Raw genomic sequence first — 22,517 nt, 5'->3', positions numbered from 1 at the left:
ACACAGACACTATGCATCTTTTTTAACTCTGAGGTTCATGTCATCTGCTCTCACAATCCAAAATAATGAAGTAAAATTCAGTAACTTTCATTAAGCTGGAGAGTAAGTTGACACCAGCTTTCAAGGATAAGAAGTGAGATGGCTCTCTCACATAGAAGGGAAGTGTATTTTAAAGATTTTATTTAATATTCAGCCTTATTCATTCCCTCATAAAGTGGAATACGTTGGCTGTAATTAAAGATATAAAGGGACACCCTGGGTTTCCTTTCTGGGTGTCTCTCTTCCTAGATATGTAGAGAAAAGTATTCCACTCTGCAACAAATTAAGCAGTTCTACACCTCTACAGAAAATCTTAGCACTCAGAGGAGCACAACTGGGAATGAGAGGGATTAGAGAGTATGACAGGGTATTCACAGAAGTCTCAAGCATCATTTTCACTAACTGCCCCAGAAGACAGTTTCCAGTGGTGTTCTTGAAATGGCTGGGCACTACTGTTTTGCAATAACCACAAACAGCCCACAAGCAATTCTGGAGAGGGAAGCGGAAGAGACGTCTTTCACCATCTATGGGAACATGTTGGGACTCTGTCAGCTCAGGGAAAGTACAAATTGTAATGCACCAAGCCAACTCTTCTCAATCTTCAGATTGTTTCAAAAATTTAAAACTCTCAGTATTAACCTTAGGATTCTGAGTACTTCTAAAGAACTCAGGGCTCTATTACTGCTCTGGAGTAAAAGACAGACAACAGGGGGTGGAGCTATATGAAAGCAAGGAGGGAGTGAAAACGACTGGACAAAAATATTCTCAACATTCACTAAAAACAGATCTCTAGCCAAAATTAAGCTTCATAAAACAGAAACAGGAATTAATTTCTTTCAAATCTCCTTTATTTTTTCTATCAGAAGTGGCTCTTATCAGCAGACCGCTGCAGAGTACAGCAGGAAATACTACACTGACGGGAGGGAAAGAATCTCACAGTAGATCCTCAACATTCCCACCCTTCACCTGAGCATCATTATTCCGGAAAGAATGTATTGTTTTAAAGTTCCAATTCTTCATTGTGATAAGTGAACTGGACTCTAGTAAACACAAGACTCTTTAGCAAAGCAGGAAGAGGGTATTTTTAATTTTCATACAACATAACACCTTTTGAGAAATATAATCTGCACTCAAAACCATAAAATTAGCTTTAAAAGTTAAAATAGGGAACACAAAGAACACTACCCTATTTTGGAGAGGAATATTCTAGCATTAATATAACATAATCAACATAACTGTATACATATTTTCTTAGACTGAGAGACAGTGAATAAGAAAAATATTCAAGTAATAATAATGTCTGATTTTTTTCATTCCTAAATAGAAAAACTTAATACTCACATCTTGGTTATCACAGCCCACCATCTCACCATAGGATACCTAGTTAAAAGAAAATTAAATATTTTTATTACGACATATAACAAGCATCTAAATCCAAATTAATTGTTTATGATACTGTTAGAAAATAAAGGAAAATACATTGAATATACAATTGCATTAAGAAACAGGGTATATAGTTTTATAAACTTTATAGTTTTCTTCTAAAAGACTTTTTTGGGCAGGGGCGCAGCAAGAGACACACAGAAACTGTGTGCTCTTTGAAAGTCTGAAAGAACTGGCCCTGTAAACCCCCTCACAGAGGCACCTTTGTGGGTGGTTCCTTTTGCAAAAATTTTAAGTTTCTTTCTTGGTTATTTTCCTACTTAAAGTTTTTACTTTTTCTTGGGTCCTGTTAGGTCATTTATATTTTTGCAGTCAATAGTCCATTTCGTTGAAACTTCTAAGTTTATTACCTATTTATTATATGTCCTTTCTCATTTTTCTTTTTGCTGTTTACCACCAGCAATTTGTACCACAACTTGCAATTTTTTAATTCATTTAAGTTCTCAAGGGACTGAATAATTTTTCAGACAGGTTAACCAGATGGCATATTTTCTGATTCTCTGCATGAGTAAAAACATCTGTATATAGTTCTATGCATTTGAAATACAACTTTAATGGGTAATAACTTTTGGGGGAAACTCAGATTTCTTCCTCAAAGCTCTACAGACACATTCCATCAACTTCTAGTTTTTAGTGTTATAGTGGGGAAATCTTGGGTGAATCTGATTTTGCTCTTTTGTGGGTAATCTACTTTTATTGTCAGGATATTCTCTTCTTAATCATTGATATTGAAAAAGGTTTATCAGGTGACAGTAGAACAACTAGTAGACTCTTAAATGGCAAATTCAGTTTTTCTTTTTAAAGATTTTATTTTTCCTTTTTCTCCCCAAAGCCCCCTGGTACACAGTTGGGTATTTTCAGTTGTGGGTCCTTCCAGTTTCAGCATGTGGGACACCACCTCAGCATGGCCTGATGAGCGGTGCCATGTCTGCGCCCAGGATTCGAACCGGCGAAACCCCAGGCCACTGAAGCAGAGAACACAAACTTAACCACTCGGCCACGGGGCCAGCCCCATTAAATGGCAAATTCTTAAAAATTAGATTGGCAATTCACACCACTAAGCACAATAAATGACAGACAGATTAGAGATTTAAATGTGAAGAAACTGAAGCATATCAAGAGCTAGACAAAATCATGTAAAAATTAGAAGAAACAATACACGCTTATGAGAGGAAAAGGGGAAGAGGCCTTCCTAAGCATTCAATCCATGGCCGACTTCACAAAGAAAAACACTGACAGTCACTACTACATAAAATTGGAATTTTAGCATTAAAAAAAACTAAACCAAGCAAAATATTTATAATGTACACGACATAAATGATAGGAAAATCAGCCAACATCATTAACAGTCAATTCATAAAAGATACCAAAATGGCCAAACAGGTCCAGTATCAGTACTAGCGCAAATGGTCCAGTATCAGTACTAGTTTTGATACAAAACTATCAAACTGGTACATAGTTTTTGTTTGTTTGTTTTTTCTTTCTGCTGAGGAAGATTCGCCCTGAGCTAACATCTGTTGCCAATCTTCCTCTATTTTCTATGTGGGTTGCAGCCACAGCATAGCCACTGATGAGTGGTATAGGTCCACGCCCAGGAACTGAACCCAGGCCACCAGAGCGGAGGCCATTGAACTTAACCACTAGGCCATGGGGCTAGCCCCATGGTACATGGCTTTGAAGAGAGAATAATATCCAGCGTTGGACAGGGTTTAGAAAACAGGTACGCTCATCAATTTTTGGTAATAAATTTTAGAAGATAGTTTAGTAGCCTTTACCAGTATTTACAACCTAATTTTATTTCTAAAGGAATATCCTAAAAATTAGATGTATGAAATAGATTACATAAAAAAAATGCTTATCATAATGTTATCTGTAATTTCAAAACATGAAAACCACTAAAATAATCTATAGCTAAATATTGGTGAAATAAATTACAGTACACAGTATAATAGATTAACTGTGAGAAGCAAAAAATGACCTTAAAGAAAAATCATGTTCGGTATACATGATTTAGTGAAAAAAGCCAGTTATATAAAAGAATACACCATGACTCCAACTGTCAAATTCATATACACACACATGCACATGGTGTACATATGTGTGTGCATATGTGCTTTGGACTGAATATTAGTGTCCCTCTCCCAAATTCATTTGTTAAAGTCCTAACCCCCAATGTGACTGCATTTGGAGCCAGCACCTGTGAGGGGGTGACAGAGGTTAATGAGCCCATAAAGATGGAGTCCTAATCCTGCAGGGCCGGTGCCCTTAAAAGAGGAGGAAGAGATCGCAGAGCTCTCTCTCCACCATGTGAGGACACAGCAAAAAGGCAGCTGACTGCAAGCCAGGAAGAGAGCCCTCACCAGGAACAGAATCAGTCAGCACATTCATCCTGGACTACCCAACCTCCAGAACTGTGAGAAAATAAATTTCTGTTGTTTAAACCACCCAGTCTGTGATATTTTGCTATGGCAGCCTGAGCTGACTAAGACAATATGAACGTGGGGTGTGCAGTAGTGGCACACCAAAATGTTTAACTGCAGGTTATACCTGAGGGCTGATAGTATGGGTGACCTCATGTTTCTTTATACTCTTTATATTTATAGCAAACGTGTCATTTTTATAAGAATCAGGAGAAGATATACCAAAAAGCAAGGGTATTTTTAAGTGGAGCAAAAAGAGCACTTAAAAAAATGAAATAGTTCTCTTTTTCCCAGTTTATTCAGATTATGCTTTTATAGACATATCCCAGACTCTTACCTGATTACAAATGCAATACCGTGGTTCATTTGGGTCATAGGTCCAATCAACTTGACTGTTTGAATCAGATTCTGGTACTACTGTTGTTTGTTGAGAAATTTCTTGTACAACAGTTGATGATGAAGAACATGACGATAAGGAGGAGGAGGAGGAGGAAGACGATGATTGCTGGCTTGAAGACTTGTTGTTGTTTCTGAAATGACAGTACCAGTTTTATTGCTTAGGATCCAGAAGAAGCTACCTGAGAACACCTCCTGAATAAGTGGTAAGAAATGAAATGACATCAAATGTATAAAGTAATGTTTAACACTAAGTTGAAGAAATCAGATAAACAGATTTGAAAACACAATTGTTTAGAGCAACAAAGAGTAACATTTTTCATAATGGTTTTTGTTTGAGATTTTTTGTTTTCTGCAGAATAAAGGTGTTTAAAGAAAATTCTTTCAAAATATTTCAAGGTTTTTAAAATAATTTTCTAATCAGTCACTACTTACCCTGACATAAATTACAGGTAGTACTTTTAAGAATTAATATTAGTCATGGCTACCTTACAGACATTCTGTATATTTTCAAGCAAAGTGAATACCCTTCATCAAAATCTAAAACACAAATACACACAAGCATTTGGTGAAAATTATCATGACCATCAAGCGACATGTGAACACTTACCAATGTAGGACAGGAAACAGAGTGTTAAAATTCACAATTTTAAAATACACTAATGAATTTTTAAAATACAGAAATTTATCATCAGCAGTTACAATAAATTTGAGTCATTAAGATGAATTAAGTTTTAAGATATTTAGCACTTTTGTGATAACTTTACACTGATCATTCTTTGAGGGATTTACTTAGAGAAAATACAACACATTAAAAAATAAATTATAATACAATTACTAGGTAATTAATTCTTTTGGCCTAGCATTTGAGCTTTCATTATGTATAAACACCTAGCAGATGCAGATATCTGGGAGACATGGTGCCAAATGCTGTTAAGTTTCCATTTTTAAAGTTCATAAAATCATCCTAAAAGTGTCATATTCAAAATTTCCATAATTTCAATTTTTGGGACATGAGACCATTAAGACAACTTGCTCTTAATCAAAATGAAGAATCTTATTTTAAAAAAATTCCCAGGATGTAATTTGTATTTTATGCATTAATTTACCTTGAAATACATGACTTATAAATACATGGGTTATAAGTGAAAAAAGTTCCATAAAATGGCTTATTGCAATGAACAAAAGAAAGTAAACAGAAGCAATTTATTAACAAATCTAATTTAATCTAAGTTAAAGAGTCTTTAAAAGTGTAAAGACTCTTAACACTTTTTAAAGACTTTACCCCTTCAAAGAATGGCAGTGTGAATGAAAATGTCACGTCTTTGCACCTGCCCAAAGTTCACCCTGATCCATTATAAGCTGCTTTTGTTTAATATATGGAAGCCCAGCTGGATGCCAGGTAGACCATACTCAGTAAGGTGCAGGCTACTGTAACAATGAGACTCACTTGCTCTTTCTCCCACTCCGTGAGTCGGCTGCTGACGAACTGGCATTCTGTGTTAACGTAGTCATGAGTGCTGAAGATGATGAATAGCCAGCTGTTTCCCTGGGCATTGAAAATTCTTTTCCCAGCTGAAAGTCATTATTCTTAAATGCTTCATAACTGGCTTTTAAACTTGATGTTCTTCGTCCCTCTTTCATCTTAAACAGACATTCATTGATACTATTAATATACATCAATATATAGAGATTTTCAAGTCTTACTAGTTACAGCGTTATTTTGATTTATCCAATATTATTTTGTTTAAACTATTATTTTCATCATTGTAATTGAAGCTATAAAGATTTAAAATCAGGTTTTACACAGTTATGAAGTAACTATAGGATGGGCAACTTAATTTGGAATATAGATAAATTGTACAGAAGTGAACAAACTCAAGGCAACCTGAGTTCTGAGGTTACAGAGACTGCTCTGGAACAGGTGGAGAGGATGAAGTATTGTCCCAGCAGGTACTAGGGCTTTTAGTCAAGTACAGGGGCATCATAAGCAATTATCACAAGAAGGGATTCGCAGGCCACTTATGAATTTATTTTTTACGTTTCATTGTCAATCAGGTAATTTCTGCATATTCATTTCATTAAATAAAATGTTGGGTATCATAAAACTGTGATTTAAAAATGAAACTTTGTATGTAAGAAAATTCTTTTGTTCAAATCTAGTTGTTTCTATTAGAGTTGGCCAATGATTTAGACAAAATGTAACATTCTATTTCCAAAACTTTTCCTTTTTACCTGAGCTGTCGCTTGAACTGCTTGAGCTGCTGCCATGGTAATTGCCCCTGCACCAGTTCCTGAAGATAATGAGCCAATATTATAGGATGCCAGAGGTTGGGACGAATTCACATTGTAAGCATTGTTGGAAGAGGCCGTGGAATTATTATTTCGACAACCTGTGTAGAATTAAAGAAGAAATAAAAATGGTTGGAAAGAACATAATGTCAGCGAGTTTAAAATACCTTATTTCCCAACAGAGGTATAATCATGAAATTTAAATTTTCATTATCACTATAAAATTTTCATGCCACGTTTTTCATTTTTCTTCTTCCTCCATACATAGACTTTAACCAGAAAAAGAATTTGTGTGATTCATTAATCCTGAATGCTTTCATTTCCCCTCATTTTAACACAAACAGAAGAAGCAAGCAGTCATATTTAAGATACTAAACTTACCTAGTGTATTCTCCTTTGAGGCGTCTGACGTAAGGGTAGACAGAAGAGCTTCAGATTTAAACTTCTTTTCAGGGATATGATCTGTTGTTGTATGGTGAGATGTTGGATTATATTTCCTTTCTGAATATAAATAAAGAATTCACGTATTTTTAAACTTCAGAGACCTACAGACAAGGCATAATACTTCCATCCAGTTATAAACCAGTATAGTTATGATCTGAGTTCCTCATGGAATACAGAACATTATGTTTTCTTAGAAGACAGGACAAAAAGAACTCTGTGTCACATGTTTTTTAGGAGCAGACTGCTTAAATATTTAAAAAAAACTTCAGGAGCAAGTACTGAAAATAACCCATGATGCACTATGGTTTCAAATATAATACAAGGGGAATTCTGTTTTCAAAACATAATCTACAATCGAGAATAGTTTTCAATCAAAAATTCTTTCATATCCAATTGATTTGTCAAAATATGCACCAATACAGTCATCTAGCAAGCCAGCCATCTGACTAGGGATTCACTTACTCAATAACTCACCAATCATTTGAAACTTTATTATATGCCAAACAGTTGTCTAAGCACTGGAGAAGTAGATAAAAAAAGACAGAGTTCACCATCAAGTAGTTGACTATTTGGCTTGGTTATAACACTCTCTAGAGAGAATCACTTATCTGTGTGTATGGAATAAATGTTGCTATTAGTACCATACATTCTTCCCCTATGCATTCCAGGGAAAACAGACTAATCCCAAATCAAATATGCTTCTCCCAGATGAAGAAGATAAGCCTGCCAGTAATTGCAATAAAAAGTATATCTCACAAAATGAAAGCAAGGGAAGGATATTTGCTTCTCAATGTGTAAAGCAATGTGTTGTGTAAGGCTAATAAAAGAGAATATATAGTTAATACAATAAGTTTTAATTGTATTTAAAGTTTTAGCTGCACTAAACCAAACTTACTTTCCACTGGAGTATGTGAGTGAGCATGGTGATTGTTCACTGGCTGTGAAGGAGTATCTAATTCCAAAGATCCTAAAACAGAGAGGCACAGAGATACACCACCATTAAAAGTCACCACAGAAACTTACATGTCAACCAACTATAGGCACTGTGTACCCTCACCCAGCAGAGGACTGGCAAGTTCTGATGCATATGCCTGTATCATTTTAGCCAGACATGTTAGAGGGTTCACTGCCAACTGCACCCTGAGCCAATTTCATCCTTTCTCTAAACAGTAAGTAATCCATTTCTCAATATTCACCTTAAGTACAAAAGGGCTGAAGGTATGCTAATGTCTAATTAGGGAATTCATGCCAGTGGGTACCACGTAAGTGGATGAACGGATATTTTAAGTCCATTACTGATAAGATCTCAAAAACTCAACCTACTTTTGCTGAGTTAGAACCTTTTAATGGGAGATCCTAAAGTATTAGGTGATGGGACATTACTACATGAAAGAAAATTCTCTAGTCATTAAAATGACATAGGATAGTAAAGACTTCCTAAAAGAAGGCAGGGATTTTGCTTGTGAAAAGTGAGAAATAGAACCTCTACCATGAAACTTTAAAATACTTTTAAAGAAATTTTATGGGTTTATCTTGATCCCTTGAGATGAAATTATGGCAGGGCCCAGGGTAGAGCAGTTTTTATAACTTGATCCGATTTAGGTTCATATGTCTGTGTCCTTACAGAGGATGCTTCATTAACCTTCCTGCAGTACTGAATAGGCATGAATTGTTACAGCTATTATCAGCATTTCAAAAAAATCAAAGCAGCTATAGAATATTTTATTTTGTCTCAAAATACTTATTATTCTCAAATAGGGTTCCCCCAGAATAGAAGTATAACAAATAAATTAGATGATCATCTAAAGTGCTGGATATACTTTTGAATACAAAAATGCAACTATGGATACCAAGATAGATTTGTCCCTGGTTGCTTCTCTAGTTGACTTCTAGTGAGTACATAAACAGAGATACATAACCTAACACACTCTATAGAAACCTTTCATCTGTGTGTAGAAATAGGTACATGTTCTTGCTGTTTAAATGCACCAAGCGAAACAAAACATGTTGGAACCTTTAATTAAATTTGAGGAGAAATCAGCCATAATACTGATTTGGTTCAACTAACGTTGAGTGAGTGCCTACTCTGGGCTTAGCACCACACTATCTACTTTTCTGGACATAACCTATTTAGGTTGGAAGAGATGCTAAATGGGTTAAAGAAACAGAGCTCATGTCTCCATTTTGGGAAGTCTCCCGAGTTAAATCCAAGAAGTGATAAGGATAAATTATAGCAGGATATCAAATCAAGGCTTGCAAAGAAATAGTAGAATGGCTCCTTGCTGATAAGGGAAAGCTTAAGAAACACTTCTTTGAGAAAAAGAGGATGTGCTGTGGAACCAATGAAAATCTTTCTTAGGAATACAGTTGAGGAAAAGCCTTGAGGCAGCTCTTAAGAAGAATAAATAACCTTCCACAAAGCTTCAGTGTGTAAATAGACAGGGCAAAGTCAATATCTTTAATGACAGATGGTTAGCTTGTTTCTAGATAGTTGTATTTCTTTAACTCTTTGTTCTTATCATTAACCTTACTAGCACAAAGGCATATTTAATAATGGAATGACTTAATATGTTATTTTCATAAAGAGTAAGTGGAATGTCTTGCATTATCTCTCTTAGTTCCAATTGCTGGGGTCCAAGCTATCCAACCCAGTCACCACCATCCACCTAGTACAGCATCTGAGAATTCTCTGTGGGACAAGTCTCCTCAGTGTTTGCATATGTACTGTCCAACATTGATGGAAAACTGTAAATTTTACTTACGCCTCTCTAATATTTCTGTAATTCCAGCATTATCAGCTTCCAGCTCCATTTTAAACTTAGCCAGTTCCTGATCCAGCTTTCTCAAGTGTCGATCTACCTGTTTCAAAGAAGATCAAAGATAACCACCAAAATTTGGGACACTATTAAAGTGTCAGTTCAACGAGGAAACCTAAATCTTTGTTTCTTTTAGTGAAACTTCTTTGTATCCTCGAGCAAGTCAATTAACCTACACCTCAGGTTTTTAATCTATCACATGAGGGTGCTAGGTTAAATAATCTCCCAAGTCACCTTTAACAAATTTTAAGTTTTAAGAAACCAGAATCACAATTTGTTAGGAGATGTCCGGAAGCAGTGAGATATGAAAACTAAAGCAAAACTGACGTGAGGGATTTGAGGTGGGGAGGGGGTGCAGCAGGGCTGGGAACTTTTCATAGTGCGGGATTACTTTCAGTCTAATCTCCTCCTACTTATAACAAGGCCAGCCACACTGCCATACCGTAATAAGTGTTATTTAGAATGAGGAGTGAAAGATCTTCAGTCCACAAACAAAGAGGCTACTATAGTCTATACATACATTTCTCTAAGGCAGGAAAGTGGACCATTATACTTGTAAACATTTATGTAAACGGTTGAAACAAAAGGGGTTTTTAGCCAGAAAACTCCATTCCCTAAAGAGCCTAGTTAAAATGTTTTATTGTAACACTACTGCCCTTGTAAAGATGGCAAAAATTTTTTTTCTCATTCACCTAGACATCTTTTGACTGCTTTCAGAAAATTACAGGACACCTCAAACTAGCAATGAGTCTTAATGTATTTTCTAAGGTTAATATTAAAGATTTCTTCAATACTTTTTCTAATTTGCTACTTTGAAGTAAAACCAAAAAACACGAAATCTTTGAAAAATATTCATGTTATATTATCGACAGCAGCTCTTTTCAAACTCTGGTTTCCCAGTGGATCACTGTTATAATTAAGAGTAACTTTCTTACAAATATCAAAATGTTTATCATACAGCATGAGGGTAAAAAAATTAAATAAGACTTTCAATTAAATAATGTGTATCTAAAATAATGGAGAAGGGGAGAAAAGTAGCCAAAGCCAATTTGTGTGTGTTAGATGCCAGGTAATGTACTTGGTGCCTTACATCGTCTATCTTTTCTAGCCCTCACTCTGATCTTTTGAGATAGGTTATTACTGTCTCTATTTCATAAGTGAAATTACAGAAATGAGATTTAACACTGATATATTTGTAATAAATTGTGCTTATCATTTGTACCTAACATTGCCCTCTGAACTTCTGTAATTGTTTTTTAACTCAGAGAAATATAATTTAAATTAAAAAAAAAGGAATATTGTCTTATGATTTGTATTTTGTATATTAACAGCAACCACTGGGGTGTTTGTTGTGTGATTTTTCAATAAGTTAAAGCTCAATTTTCCCTCCATCTTCACACACAAGTTATTTGTCAAAGCTTGGCAGAAGGTGTAATTACAAATTTAAAATCCTATAAGGTTACACATTGTGGACACTGGCTCCTATTCAAAGAACCTGCAGGTAATTGAGCATCCTTTAATGGAACCTCCCTTCCAATAATAAAGTGTGAACACAGACCTCAGTTATTCAAGAATCTCTTACATTGTCAAAATTTAATCTCAAGGGAAATCAGAAAAAATACTCCTTTTTAACTTCCAAGACAATTTAATGCAATGAAAATCCTCCACATCACCTTTCTTATCTACAATTATATTACTAATAAATATTGAGTTCCTATTATGTGCTTGGGGCTGGGTTAAATGGAAGATACACAAAGAATGAGAGAGAATCCTCACCTTCATAGGAATTAGAATTTAACTGAAAAATCAAGATTTATATAAGATGTTTAACATAACGAAGCTTTAAAACAATATATACCCTAGATGTAACACATGAGCAACAGTTGAAAAGGGTCAGAAGTGGCACAGAAAGAAAAAGTATAATACTGGGCTGTGGCAGACACAAAGGAGGCATGATTGAGTTACAGGGTGAAGAATGGATTGTCTTCAAATAGACGGAAAGAAGGAGTAATAATTTAAAAACATAATGGGTCCCAAAGAATTAATAACTCTAAAACCCAAATGCATAATTAAAATACACAAAGACAGAAAAGTCTTAATCACATTGTGGTGGGAAGCTTTGTAACAGAACTTCCAAGCATTTTCACTTCCTGGTATGTAAAAAGGATTATGAACTGATCAATATTATAAGCAATTATTAGGCAATGAGAACTGTTTTTCTTAGATTCACTACTGCTTTACTAAGTCAAATTAGAAGCTGGAAAGTAAGTTGACCACAAGATTTAACTTAAGCTATGAAGCGACAGGATACTTAAACAGTATTAAACAGCCATAGCAAGAACTGAATTGACCTTGACGGAAACCTATCGAGTGCATTTCCTCTACCCACTTGATTCTGAATAGGTAAAGCACTTATTCTAGCTGATCACCACAATGGCCCCACAGGTATCACGCAAAGCAAAAACCTAAATTACTCCACCCCTCCACAAACAACCTACTCATTACAAGTGATTTATAGTAGTAAAGAGGGTACTGATCCAATTGAGATTTTCCATTAACCATCAATTCCTAAGACAAGGCTGACCACAGAGTCTAATTGATTTATTCCCCAATTAATGTCAGTAAATGCCAGCCACAAGTTTTTTTATCATCCCACAACCCCAAATCATAATTGCTTTAAGTTTAAATCTATTATCTTTTTTCTGACCTCCTTAGACACAAAAGAAATTCTGTAAACATTATTTGTTAACAAATTCATGATCATAAAAATATTTAAGGGGCCGGCCTGGTGGCACAGCAGTTAAGTGCACACGTTTGGCGTCTGGGAGTTCACTGGTTCAGATCCTGGGTGCGGACATGGCACCGCATGGCAAGCCACGCTGTGGCAGGCGTCCCACAAATAAAGCAGAGGAAGAGGGGCACGGATGTTAGCTCAGGGCCAGTCTTCCTCAGAAAAAAGAGGAGGATTGGCAGATGTTAGCTCAGGGCTAATCTTCCTCGGGAAAAAAAAAAAAAAATTTAAGTCATACCTGACCCCTCTGCATGAAACAAACAAAAAATCCTCATCCTTTCACATTTGGGCATAGTTGTAATCCTTTATTCTTTCCCTTTTGACTCTCCTAGTTTTCCCATATTCAAATTTTAAAATGTGTCACTAATAGACCCAAACTGAACTAAATATAGCTTTTTAAAAGTTCCTACATGATTTTATGGCTTCCAAGCCTGTCAAATTCTAAAATTTAGATGTCTAGCTTGCTCTTTCAGAATGAGCACTCAGTCTATCAGGTTCTAACTTGAAATTCACAGCAATAAGAGATAAATTTCTATCTGTGAAAAGATCTGGTAATAGTGAATAAGGAGAATAAACTGGAGGAAGAAAAAAGAACCAGGATGGCAAATTATTTCTCTGATGACAAGTCATGAAAATGATTCTTCACATCTCTGAATTATATTTAAACTAGATGAAAATTTGATCCATCTTTAGGCTGAGTCAGATACTCGAGGCCTGAGCACATAAACTACATCTAATCATCTTTCCAAAAGACAATAAGGATAGGAGACAAATCAAAAGGTCAAACTCACATAATATATTTCCTTAATTAGAGTATCAGATGAAGAATTCTCAAATTTACAGCTAAAATGCGGGCCTGAAATATAATCATCTCAGGAATAGGCTAGGATATAAAAAAGAAGGAAGTTCAAGGGGATTGAGCACTGTAAGAGACTGCTAAAATCATTCAAGCATTAACTAAAAGCACAAATTTTATCAGAGTATACATAAATCAACTTTATTAGGTATTGTAATCTAATATGGCCTTATGACAGTGACATCTGGCTGAGGAACACAAATAAATGTTTAATGACTATGAGTATCAGGATTCTAGAGGAAATTATTTTAATAGGATAAATTTTTTCTTTCAGTCAAATTTCACTAAAACAGCTACTGAAATAAATCGTCAGTTTATTCTACTGAACTAATTCTACAGATTTCTGCCCTTGTGGATATTTAGGCAGTCTGGTACAGTGAGGTACAGTGCTGGTCATAGGAATAGAAAGTTTACTACTGACTTCAAAATATTTTAATGAAAAATAATACAACGAAATACCATGCAGTATAAAACACTGAGAGGAGAAATCAAACACAATTATATACAAAATTATTGTATATTATAATCTGTAAAAATAATACACGCTCACTTGAAATTAGCATAGTAATATGTTTAAGCAAAGGCACACATACAACTTCCTCTAAGGGATATTTCACTGCCCTGCTTAAAATCCTTCACTGGCCTCCCACTACTTTTAGGATCAAACTCACACTACTCCATTGGCTTATAAGGCCCTGTATGTGCCTGCTCCTGTCTGCCTCCTCTCACACCACTCTCCTCCTCTCACAACGCATCAACCACAATGGCTTCTTTTCTGGTTCAACCTGTGAAGCCCTTTTCCACCTTACATTTTGCAGTTGGTACATCATCTGTCTGAAATGTTCTTCCTTAAGCTCTTTACCTGGCTGGCTCTTTCTCATTTTCCAAGTACCACCTCAAATGTCATCTCTTAGACTACACTCATCCTGACTATACTCTTAACAGCCTCCCCTAGTTATTCGTTCTTTTCCCTTCTCTCTGCAACGTTTATTTCCTTCAGAGCACTTATCAAAATCTAAAATGATCTTTATTTAATAGTTTGCCTGTATTCATTACCTGTCCGTGTCATTACTGGCCATCCAGCACCAGTGACTGCTCAGAGTTGATCTATAAATATTTACTGAATGGATCAAAGTTATACTGTCCCAATATGTAGAATTATATAAACAGAAGATCGGGCAAATGATCTATGAATAAAAATTACTGTAGTTTTATACTTATACTATGTCCCATCCACTCACCTCTGAAGCATGCAGCATTCTAATGTTAATTCTAATGTTAAATGTTACAGGAAATTAATTGTTGTTTAATATTTATAAAGACTTTCAGTCAGATGTTTACTGTTGATATTTCAGGGAGCATAACTAATTTGAGATAGTAAATCCATTTAGTGACCTCCCTACTGAACAAGTCAATAATTCCCTTATGTTCGATTGCAATTACTTGTATAAAGTGTTTGACACCACAAGCCGCTCTGGCAATATGGTGCCACACACCAACCAAGCACAAGGAGGGTGCATAATTGTCTTTAACATTTGAATAATTATTTATTCATGATAAGTGATGTTAGTGAAAGAAGTAAAAGGAGAGGCTAAGAGTTAAGTTTTAATACACTGAGTTCCAGGGCCTAGGAATTCTCTGATAAGACAAATAGACTCAGAGAAGTCTGAGCTTGAGGAATAATTATTATATAATCATTAAAGCTAAAAATACACACGGAAAAATACTGGAGGAATGTTTTTCAACTTGGGTGGTGTGTGTGGGGATGAGGGAGGTAAAACTGGCATTTGATAGAACAGTTTTTCACCATGTGGCATTTGGTCTTACTGCCTCTGGAGCTGGGGTAGAAAATGGGAAGAGAGTTACCTCTATGTGAGACCCACTTGAATAGGGTAAGAAACAATGTAGGTCAAGGACAGAAGCCTGAGGAACAGTAGCCATTATGAGCAATATCCAAAAAGGAGATTGAGAACGTCCACAAAGGTGAAAGGATAATACAGGTGATTAACATTAAGTCCCAAAGAAGATAGATTTTTATATTAAGAATATTATGGTCACCTGAAATAGCAGTGGAGTATTAAAAAGGGAAGGAAGGGGAGGAGGAGGGGAGAAGAAAAACACAACAAAGAGAAGGAGAGGGGAAGAGAAAGGAGGGAAGGGAAGGGAAAAGAGAGGAAAAGAGTAAAGAAAAAACAAAAGGCAGTCCTAGAAACAGAGGGAATGGGAAAAAACAGGTTTAACTTGGTAGAGCTGAAAGGGAAGCAATGGCTTCAGGAAAGTAGAAAATTCCAGTTAGAGAAATAAGATGGAGTGAGTCTTTAAAGGAGTGAGGGCCTACTACCTGCCAAGCTAAGAGCACTGTGTGCATACATAGGCAGATCTACACACATACATCTATCTCTTTCTATATAGGTGTGTGTGTGTGGCTATAAATAGAGAGAGAGATTCAAATTCCCCTTAAGGCACAAATTAATACTTTTTTTTACAGATAAGAAAACAGGCTGTGGGATTAAATAACTTTTCCAAAGTTCTGCTGTTCGTGAAGTGGCTGAACTCACATCTGTATGGATCCATTATGGACACCTGCTTTTCATTACATTTATTACATTTTATTAAATTTATTACATCACCTTTTACTACTTTACTCTCTAGCCTAAGTAATCTATCTTCCTCAAAGAATTTACTAATTTTTATTTTCATTCTATGTTTATCCATTATCTCTGAGTGAAATGTTTTTCCCTCAATACAACACCTAATCCAGGCCCCTGAGCCTCTCAATAAATTCTGTACAAATGCATACACACCCTCTAAGAAATCAACATTAACTCTGCAGGATTTAGTTTGGTCTTTCACCAGATACCCCTTAATATTCAGCTGCATTAATCTTTATTTGTTACATGTTTCTGTATAGCCTCTTCACTTTACTCTGTGGGGATGTCCTCCCACCTAGTTTGCAGACACCTAGAGGACAGAAGCCATACACAGTATTTAGTTTTTATTCCTCCATTATACCCAGGTAAAACTCCATCATACCAAGCACAGAGTGGATGAACAGTGTGGTTCATAAATAACAGATGGATACACACACCACGCACACATACTTAAAAAGCATATATTTACGTTAGATATATTTTTTCTAAATGCATGAAGTATTTTTAATAAAGGTGTAAAAAGCAGTAAAGTAAAAAAATATAAACAAAAGATCAGAACCAAGAGCTATATGATTTAAAAAGCAAGTAGTTTCTCAATAAAGATTGATACATACAGTCATTAAATATACAGAAGAACGTTATTAAACAAATTAGTCTTGGATTCAAATATAAACGTCTTTTTCCATGTTTATACACATAACTCAAGACCAAAACAATTAAGAACTTTTTGGTTGTTTTCATTCCACAGTAAATCAAGATATAGCACACTTTAGGCAATATCTTTTATGAAATTGTTTTTAGAATAACTCTACGAACAAAAAAGCCTAGGCTATTATAGCCATTAAAATATTTTCACCATATAAAAAGAATTAAACATTTTCTATGGCATTAAATAACAAATGTTTTCTAGTTTAGTATAGCACTTATACTACATACCATATGTGGTATGTACCTTTGATCTTTGTCTTGCTCGCCAATGACATTTATATTTGCATGCACTTGTGCAGTAATAAAATTATATCCAGACAAGACTATAAAAATAAGATATGAAATCTATATGCAAAAGTAAACCAAAAGTGAGCATTTGTTTTCAGCTTTAACTTGCTTTGAGACAAAACCAAAATGAGTATTTCTTAAAGTATGTGTTTTAGAATATGCTTTACATAAAAAAGAGCACCATAAGTATACCAGTTTGAGAAATACTGTGTAAATCTGTCTTCTTGGTGATTTCAATCTTTAAGAAGTGCTACTATGACAAGAACCGTTTTTTAAAGTTTATTTAATCTAGTGCTTCCCAGACATCTTTGCCACTGGAGCCAGTTGTTGCACGCTATCTATTGATATCATTTAATAGATAGTTGAGTACTATCTATTAACACTGATTCAAATGAGTCTCCTCTTCTTTTTAATCAGACTACCAAGAACTCTGGTCAACACAGGACTCTTATGTGCATTTTACCACAGAAACAATCTCAGGATGACTTAGGCAAGCAAAGACACTACCTCAAGAAGATAAGGATTAGTAAAATAAACTTAAACACCTATTCTTGTCAAAAAAAAAAAGCCTAACATCAACTACAATCTTATAGCAATGCAGATTTGGCTAAAATGTAAGGTTCTTGACCTATTAACTAACACTGTGGACTCTCTCTGACTCTCTTCCGCAACGAAACTAAACAATAGACACCGAACTCTCAAATTAAATGGGATAAAGAGAGCAACACCTCAGTTTTAGTCTGTTATTCCTACTACATTTAAGCCAACAAAATTTAAAACATAATCCATAAGTCAAGTACTTATGGCATAACATGCACATTAGTTTACTTACCAAGTCATATATCTGGTTTGCCAACTGTACCTTCTCATCTGCATCTTCCAAAGCTTTATAGTAATCCTGAAGAAAAACATTTGCATTTCAAGAATAAATTAATAATTTAAAAATATGTGTATCCAGGACATATAACTGCATTTTCATCATCATACCTTGTTGTCACTGTCAGTCATCCCACATCAGCAATAAAAACCCAGTAAGGGATAGGGTGGGGATGGGGTAGATTAGAAATTAAGGACAACAGCCAAGAATTAAAGGAAGACATTCAGAATTCCTAGAAAAGATATAAATAAAAATAAACACCATTCTAAATCTAGCCTCCATATGAGTAAAAGTTACGTGAGCTAATGAATAGCTCTTTTCTTTAAAAAAAAAAAGATATCAATTAAGATTCATCTAATTTCTAAAGAACATTCACACTCTCCATTTTTAAAAATTGTTTACAGAAGTACAACTATTGAAAGGATTCTGACATGCACGTCCCTATTTTCCAATTGTTTCATAACTCTCATTTTAAGTTAGGTATCAATTCATACAACTCAACCTAGACTTTAGATTTCTGCTCAGTATAAAGCAAATTATTTTTTTTAAAAAAAAGGATTCTATGAATTTCCAAGAAGTACCAGACTTTTCAGGGTATATCCAAGCTGCACTACATCAAACACTTAATTGGTTAAAGCACTGATGAATGACTTTGGGATGTATACATGTGTTGCCTACCCTCACACACCTGGGCCTCCTCCAGGTATCCTCCAAGCCAGAACCAATTTTATTAGAGATTTTGAAATTTTTTTCTCCTAACAGAAATAATGTTCCCCCCATGTGGTAAAATAAATAACACAACTACTCTTAAATTGATAGTTTTCAAATTTCTTTCTCAGTTGATCCTTGAACAATTCTGTGAAGGCTGTGAGTGGGGGAGCCATTATTACTCACAGATATAAAACTAACAAAACCTCAAAGAATTCTGTATTTTTAGGCTCATTTCATGTACAAATTTGGAGTTTTAAACTAAAAGACTTTTTAAGGTTTCTTTCAACTCTGAAGATTCTGTTCTTCTGTCATTACACCAACTTAGGTACCTAGCAATATATAAAATATATAAAAAATACATAAAAAAATATTTTTATATATTTATGTTATTAAAATATATATTTAAATAAAAATATATATTAAAAAAAGCCTCAAGGTCTGCTTATTTTCACCCCAGTTTGTGGCCAAAATCAGAGGACAGTATATCTCTAGACAAGGCAACTTTAATTACCTATAACTAGAATAAAACAAATTAAAAGAAAAAATGTACGTTTTTAATGGTTCTGTAACTCTCTAATAAAAGTCATTATTATTGAAACAATGTTTTAAATTACCAAAATGTTTTAGTGATTAAAATTCCTATACCTGGAGCTCTAAAATGCAATGAATGATTTAAATCCTAAAGAGTCATTGATAACTTTCCCTCATGTTGATACCCAGAAAACTATTTAATTTGAAAATTATCTTTCTCAGAGGGCCCCCGTATTTACTGATAAATGATCCAGAGTGGTGAACATACTTTTTTGATGGATGCCATTTGTTCTTCTCTCCATTCTGGTTTATTTTTCTTTGCATTCATAAAGAATTCACTGACTCTCTGTTCTAGTTGATCCATTGCATCTACAACATAATAAAAACATTTCATATTTAGATAGTCAAATTCATACACTGAACATAAATGCTTTGATTTAGGAAAAGGAAAAACATCTGACAATATACAGTCTTTGACTTGAGGAATAACTTAAATACGTCATGCTTTAATTATGTAAATATATGAGGCCCTAATTGCCTTAGCAAAAAAGGCTGCAATTTCCCCTACTGACAGTTTATTTGTGTTGTTGTCACTTCAAAATTCCTTCCAATGGTCAAAGTAGTCAACAATACAGATAGGTTCTATATCATGGTTTTTGAATAGCACAAGCCTTGGGGTCAAAAGCTAACGGTATTAAGTCAGCCAAGTGTGCCAAAACAATTTCCTATTGAAAGTACCACTAGAGAATCCTCACATTTCTTTTAATACGAAAAATTGATAAAAAGATTTTAACTTCTTGCTTTATGGCATTAAGCATCCCCATCATCACGTATCATGACTGAAGGTAGTAGGTACAATCATTTATTCATTTAATACATTATATTATTTATTCTAGATAAACTTTTCCTGAAGTGGGCCAAGAATAGTTACCTCATTCCATGTTTGCTAAAAAACGCAACTTTAAAATTTATATGATCAAGTCCACATTAGATGAGATTTTAAAATTTCTAATGATAAAGTATAAAATAACAGCTACCTCTTGTTGAATGTGTATTTTGTATCAAGTACTATGTGTTCTAATTTATATGTGTTATTTTTCATCCTCAAATGATTCTCATTTCACAGACAATAAAAATCCCTCAGAAGTGGGAACGTAATAAAGGGCAATAGGAAGTTAGTGAAGCCCTAAAATGAACTCATATCTATCTAACATCAAAATTTATGCTTATCCTGTAGAAAACACTACTTTAGCATGTCAATTACATTAAAGTTAAAATGAATTTTGTGAGCAAGCTAGAGAAACACATGATTCAGACTTTCAGACTACAATCCACGGAATAGAAGGAGGTGGCGAAGGAGGTGGCTTCCACCACACACCACCTTGTATTATGCGCCACATGAAATGGACAGGAGGCTGAGAAAAGCACAAGCACGAATAAGGGGTCTGGAAGTGTGTGTGGTGGGGGGGCCAGAGAGGCCAGGGGGTAGGAAGGACGGTTCTTATCTACCTCAAGACTCCTACACTCTGGAATGTTTGGTTCTCTCATCTCTTTCCATGATAGTCCTTTCCTCTCCATCACACATCCAAACCCAGATCTTCCTCCACCGCTACTTTTCTAAGAAAACCTGTCAGCACAAGAAACATTTTAGCTATGGCCTAAACATAGCTGGGATACATGGGATCAAGAAATATCATCTGTGGATAAACCCCATGAGGGTCAGCCATTAATATTATTTAATTAAGCAATACCTATATTTCTCCAAACAAAAGGAGTAACACAGCCAATAATATATACTTGATTACACACTTTAATTTTGTATCATAAATTTCATTTCACACTCTTAATTTTTAATATAGTATCTCTACAAGTTGGAGGAGCCATATTATATTCATTTCACAAAGGGAGAAGGTATGTGAGGTTCTTTCAGAGCACGATGTACATAAATTTGGTACTCAGCACCTTTTTCTTGTTTTGAAGGGCAGTTTTGCTGTAAGTATTTACCTTCTCATCTCCAAAGGTACTGATTTTTACCTTCTCTGAATCATAAACTCTTTAAGGAAACCTCACAGAAAAAAATGATCATATAAACTAAATACTGCTCTACGAAAGAGCAAGGTTATTTTTGGGAAAAAGTCACTGGACTACAAAGCTATCACTGAGAGAAGAAAAGCCAACATTTTTATTGCAGCAGACAAAAAGCTTTACGGTAAAATCTTATTTCCCTTACTCCTTTTGATTGAGAAAATACCACGCTGTTGACAATTGAGAATGTATTATATAATGAGTAACTTTTCCAATCCGACATTCCAAGTTCACCAGGGTTTCTAAAGAACTACACACAACCTGTGCTTTTATGAGTTTTCTGCTCTTAAATTTTGAATAGAATGAACTTTAACAAAAATATGAACGCTCAAATCTACGTTCTACACATAAAGTCTTAAGTCAAAGTCTTCGCAACATTGATGCCGATGTGCATTAACACATACATCTACATTCTCCATGAAGGTATAGAAATTTTTATTGCACAGTCCTAAATTCAAGAAAGGAACACGTGTGCCCTAATGCTTCTTTCTCTTGTAAAAGCCAAAAGAAAACTAGCGAGGGAAGCCAGCAAGAACATGCAAGACTCATCATCGCCAGTTCTTTTTGACAACTCCTTCTGCACTAGCCATTGAGCGGGACGACAGTCAAACAGCAGAGGCGCAGGCGTCGACGGCAAGGCAGGCTGGCACGGAGCGCGCGGCGAACAAGGGCACACGCGCGGACTTACTCTGCACCTGCAGGTCCATCTCGCGCATCTCCGTGAAGCGGTCCCGCAGGTCCATTGGAAGCTGCTCAATCACTGTCAAAGGGAGAGTCCGTCAGAGGGGCGGGGCCAACGGCGAACGGACGCGCCTACGTCGCTGCGTGCGTGCGTGCGTGCGTCGGGGGGGGTCGAGGGAGACGGCGGCCCAGAGCGAGGCTGCCAGTTACCGTGAGAAAGAAACATCCCCCGCCTCCCCCTCCCTCCCGCCATCCCGCCTGTCCGTCCACTCGCGCTCCCGCCCGCCGGTCCCACCGGCGGCCCCCGCCAGCGCCGCCCACTCACTTTCTAGATAGTCCTCTAGGTACAACATCGCGGCCCTTAGAGCTGGGGGAACGAGGGGGTCCAGGGGTTTATTTGTGTCACTCGCTGTCGCCGGAGTTTTGTCCCTTCCAATATGGCGCCTCCGCTAGCAGCACCCGCTCGGCTTCGGCGGAAAAAAAAAAAA

At 35.7% G+C, this 22,517-nt stretch overlaps 1 protein-coding gene and 1 long non-coding RNA gene across 2 annotated transcripts in view; one reads left to right on the top strand and one right to left on the bottom strand.

Annotated features, from left to right (window-relative positions):
- The window catches only part of LOC124243609 (uncharacterized), an 18,421-nt gene extending 11,746 nt beyond the window's left edge, over positions 1-6,675 (top strand). Inside the window, exons 2-3 of the long non-coding RNA XR_006889725.1 lie at positions 4,353-4,504; positions 6,539-6,675. This is a non-coding gene — a long non-coding RNA (uncharacterized LOC124243609). The remainder of the gene's footprint in view (positions 1-4,352; positions 4,505-6,538) is intronic.
- Positions 1-22,517, bottom strand: part of ING3 (inhibitor of growth family member 3) — a 25,322-nt gene extending 2,805 nt beyond the window's left edge. The window contains exons 1-11 of the mRNA XM_046669324.1: positions 22,355-22,517; positions 22,037-22,108; positions 19,532-19,632; positions 17,977-18,042; positions 9,797-9,893; positions 7,930-8,001; positions 6,972-7,091; positions 6,534-6,691; positions 5,749-5,942; positions 4,240-4,432; positions 1,381-1,419 (exon numbers count right to left, since the gene is read on the bottom strand). Of these exons, the coding sequence (XP_046525280.1) occupies positions 1,381-1,419; positions 4,240-4,432; positions 5,749-5,942; positions 6,534-6,691; positions 6,972-7,091; positions 7,930-8,001; positions 9,797-9,893; positions 17,977-18,042; positions 19,532-19,632; positions 22,037-22,108; positions 22,355-22,382 (1,140 nt within the window). The 5' untranslated portion in view covers positions 22,383-22,517. The remainder of the gene's footprint in view (positions 1-1,380; positions 1,420-4,239; positions 4,433-5,748; positions 5,943-6,533; positions 6,692-6,971; positions 7,092-7,929; positions 8,002-9,796; positions 9,894-17,976; positions 18,043-19,531; positions 19,633-22,036; positions 22,109-22,354) is intronic.

Source organism: Equus quagga, chromosome 8 (genome assembly GCF_021613505.1).
Source record: "Equus quagga isolate Etosha38 chromosome 8, UCLA_HA_Equagga_1.0, whole genome shotgun sequence".
In the NCBI taxonomy this organism is placed as follows: domain Eukaryota; kingdom Metazoa; phylum Chordata; class Mammalia; order Perissodactyla; family Equidae; genus Equus; species Equus quagga.
Note: the sequence above shows the minus strand (reverse complement) of the source record. Positions and strands in the feature narration are given on the sequence as shown.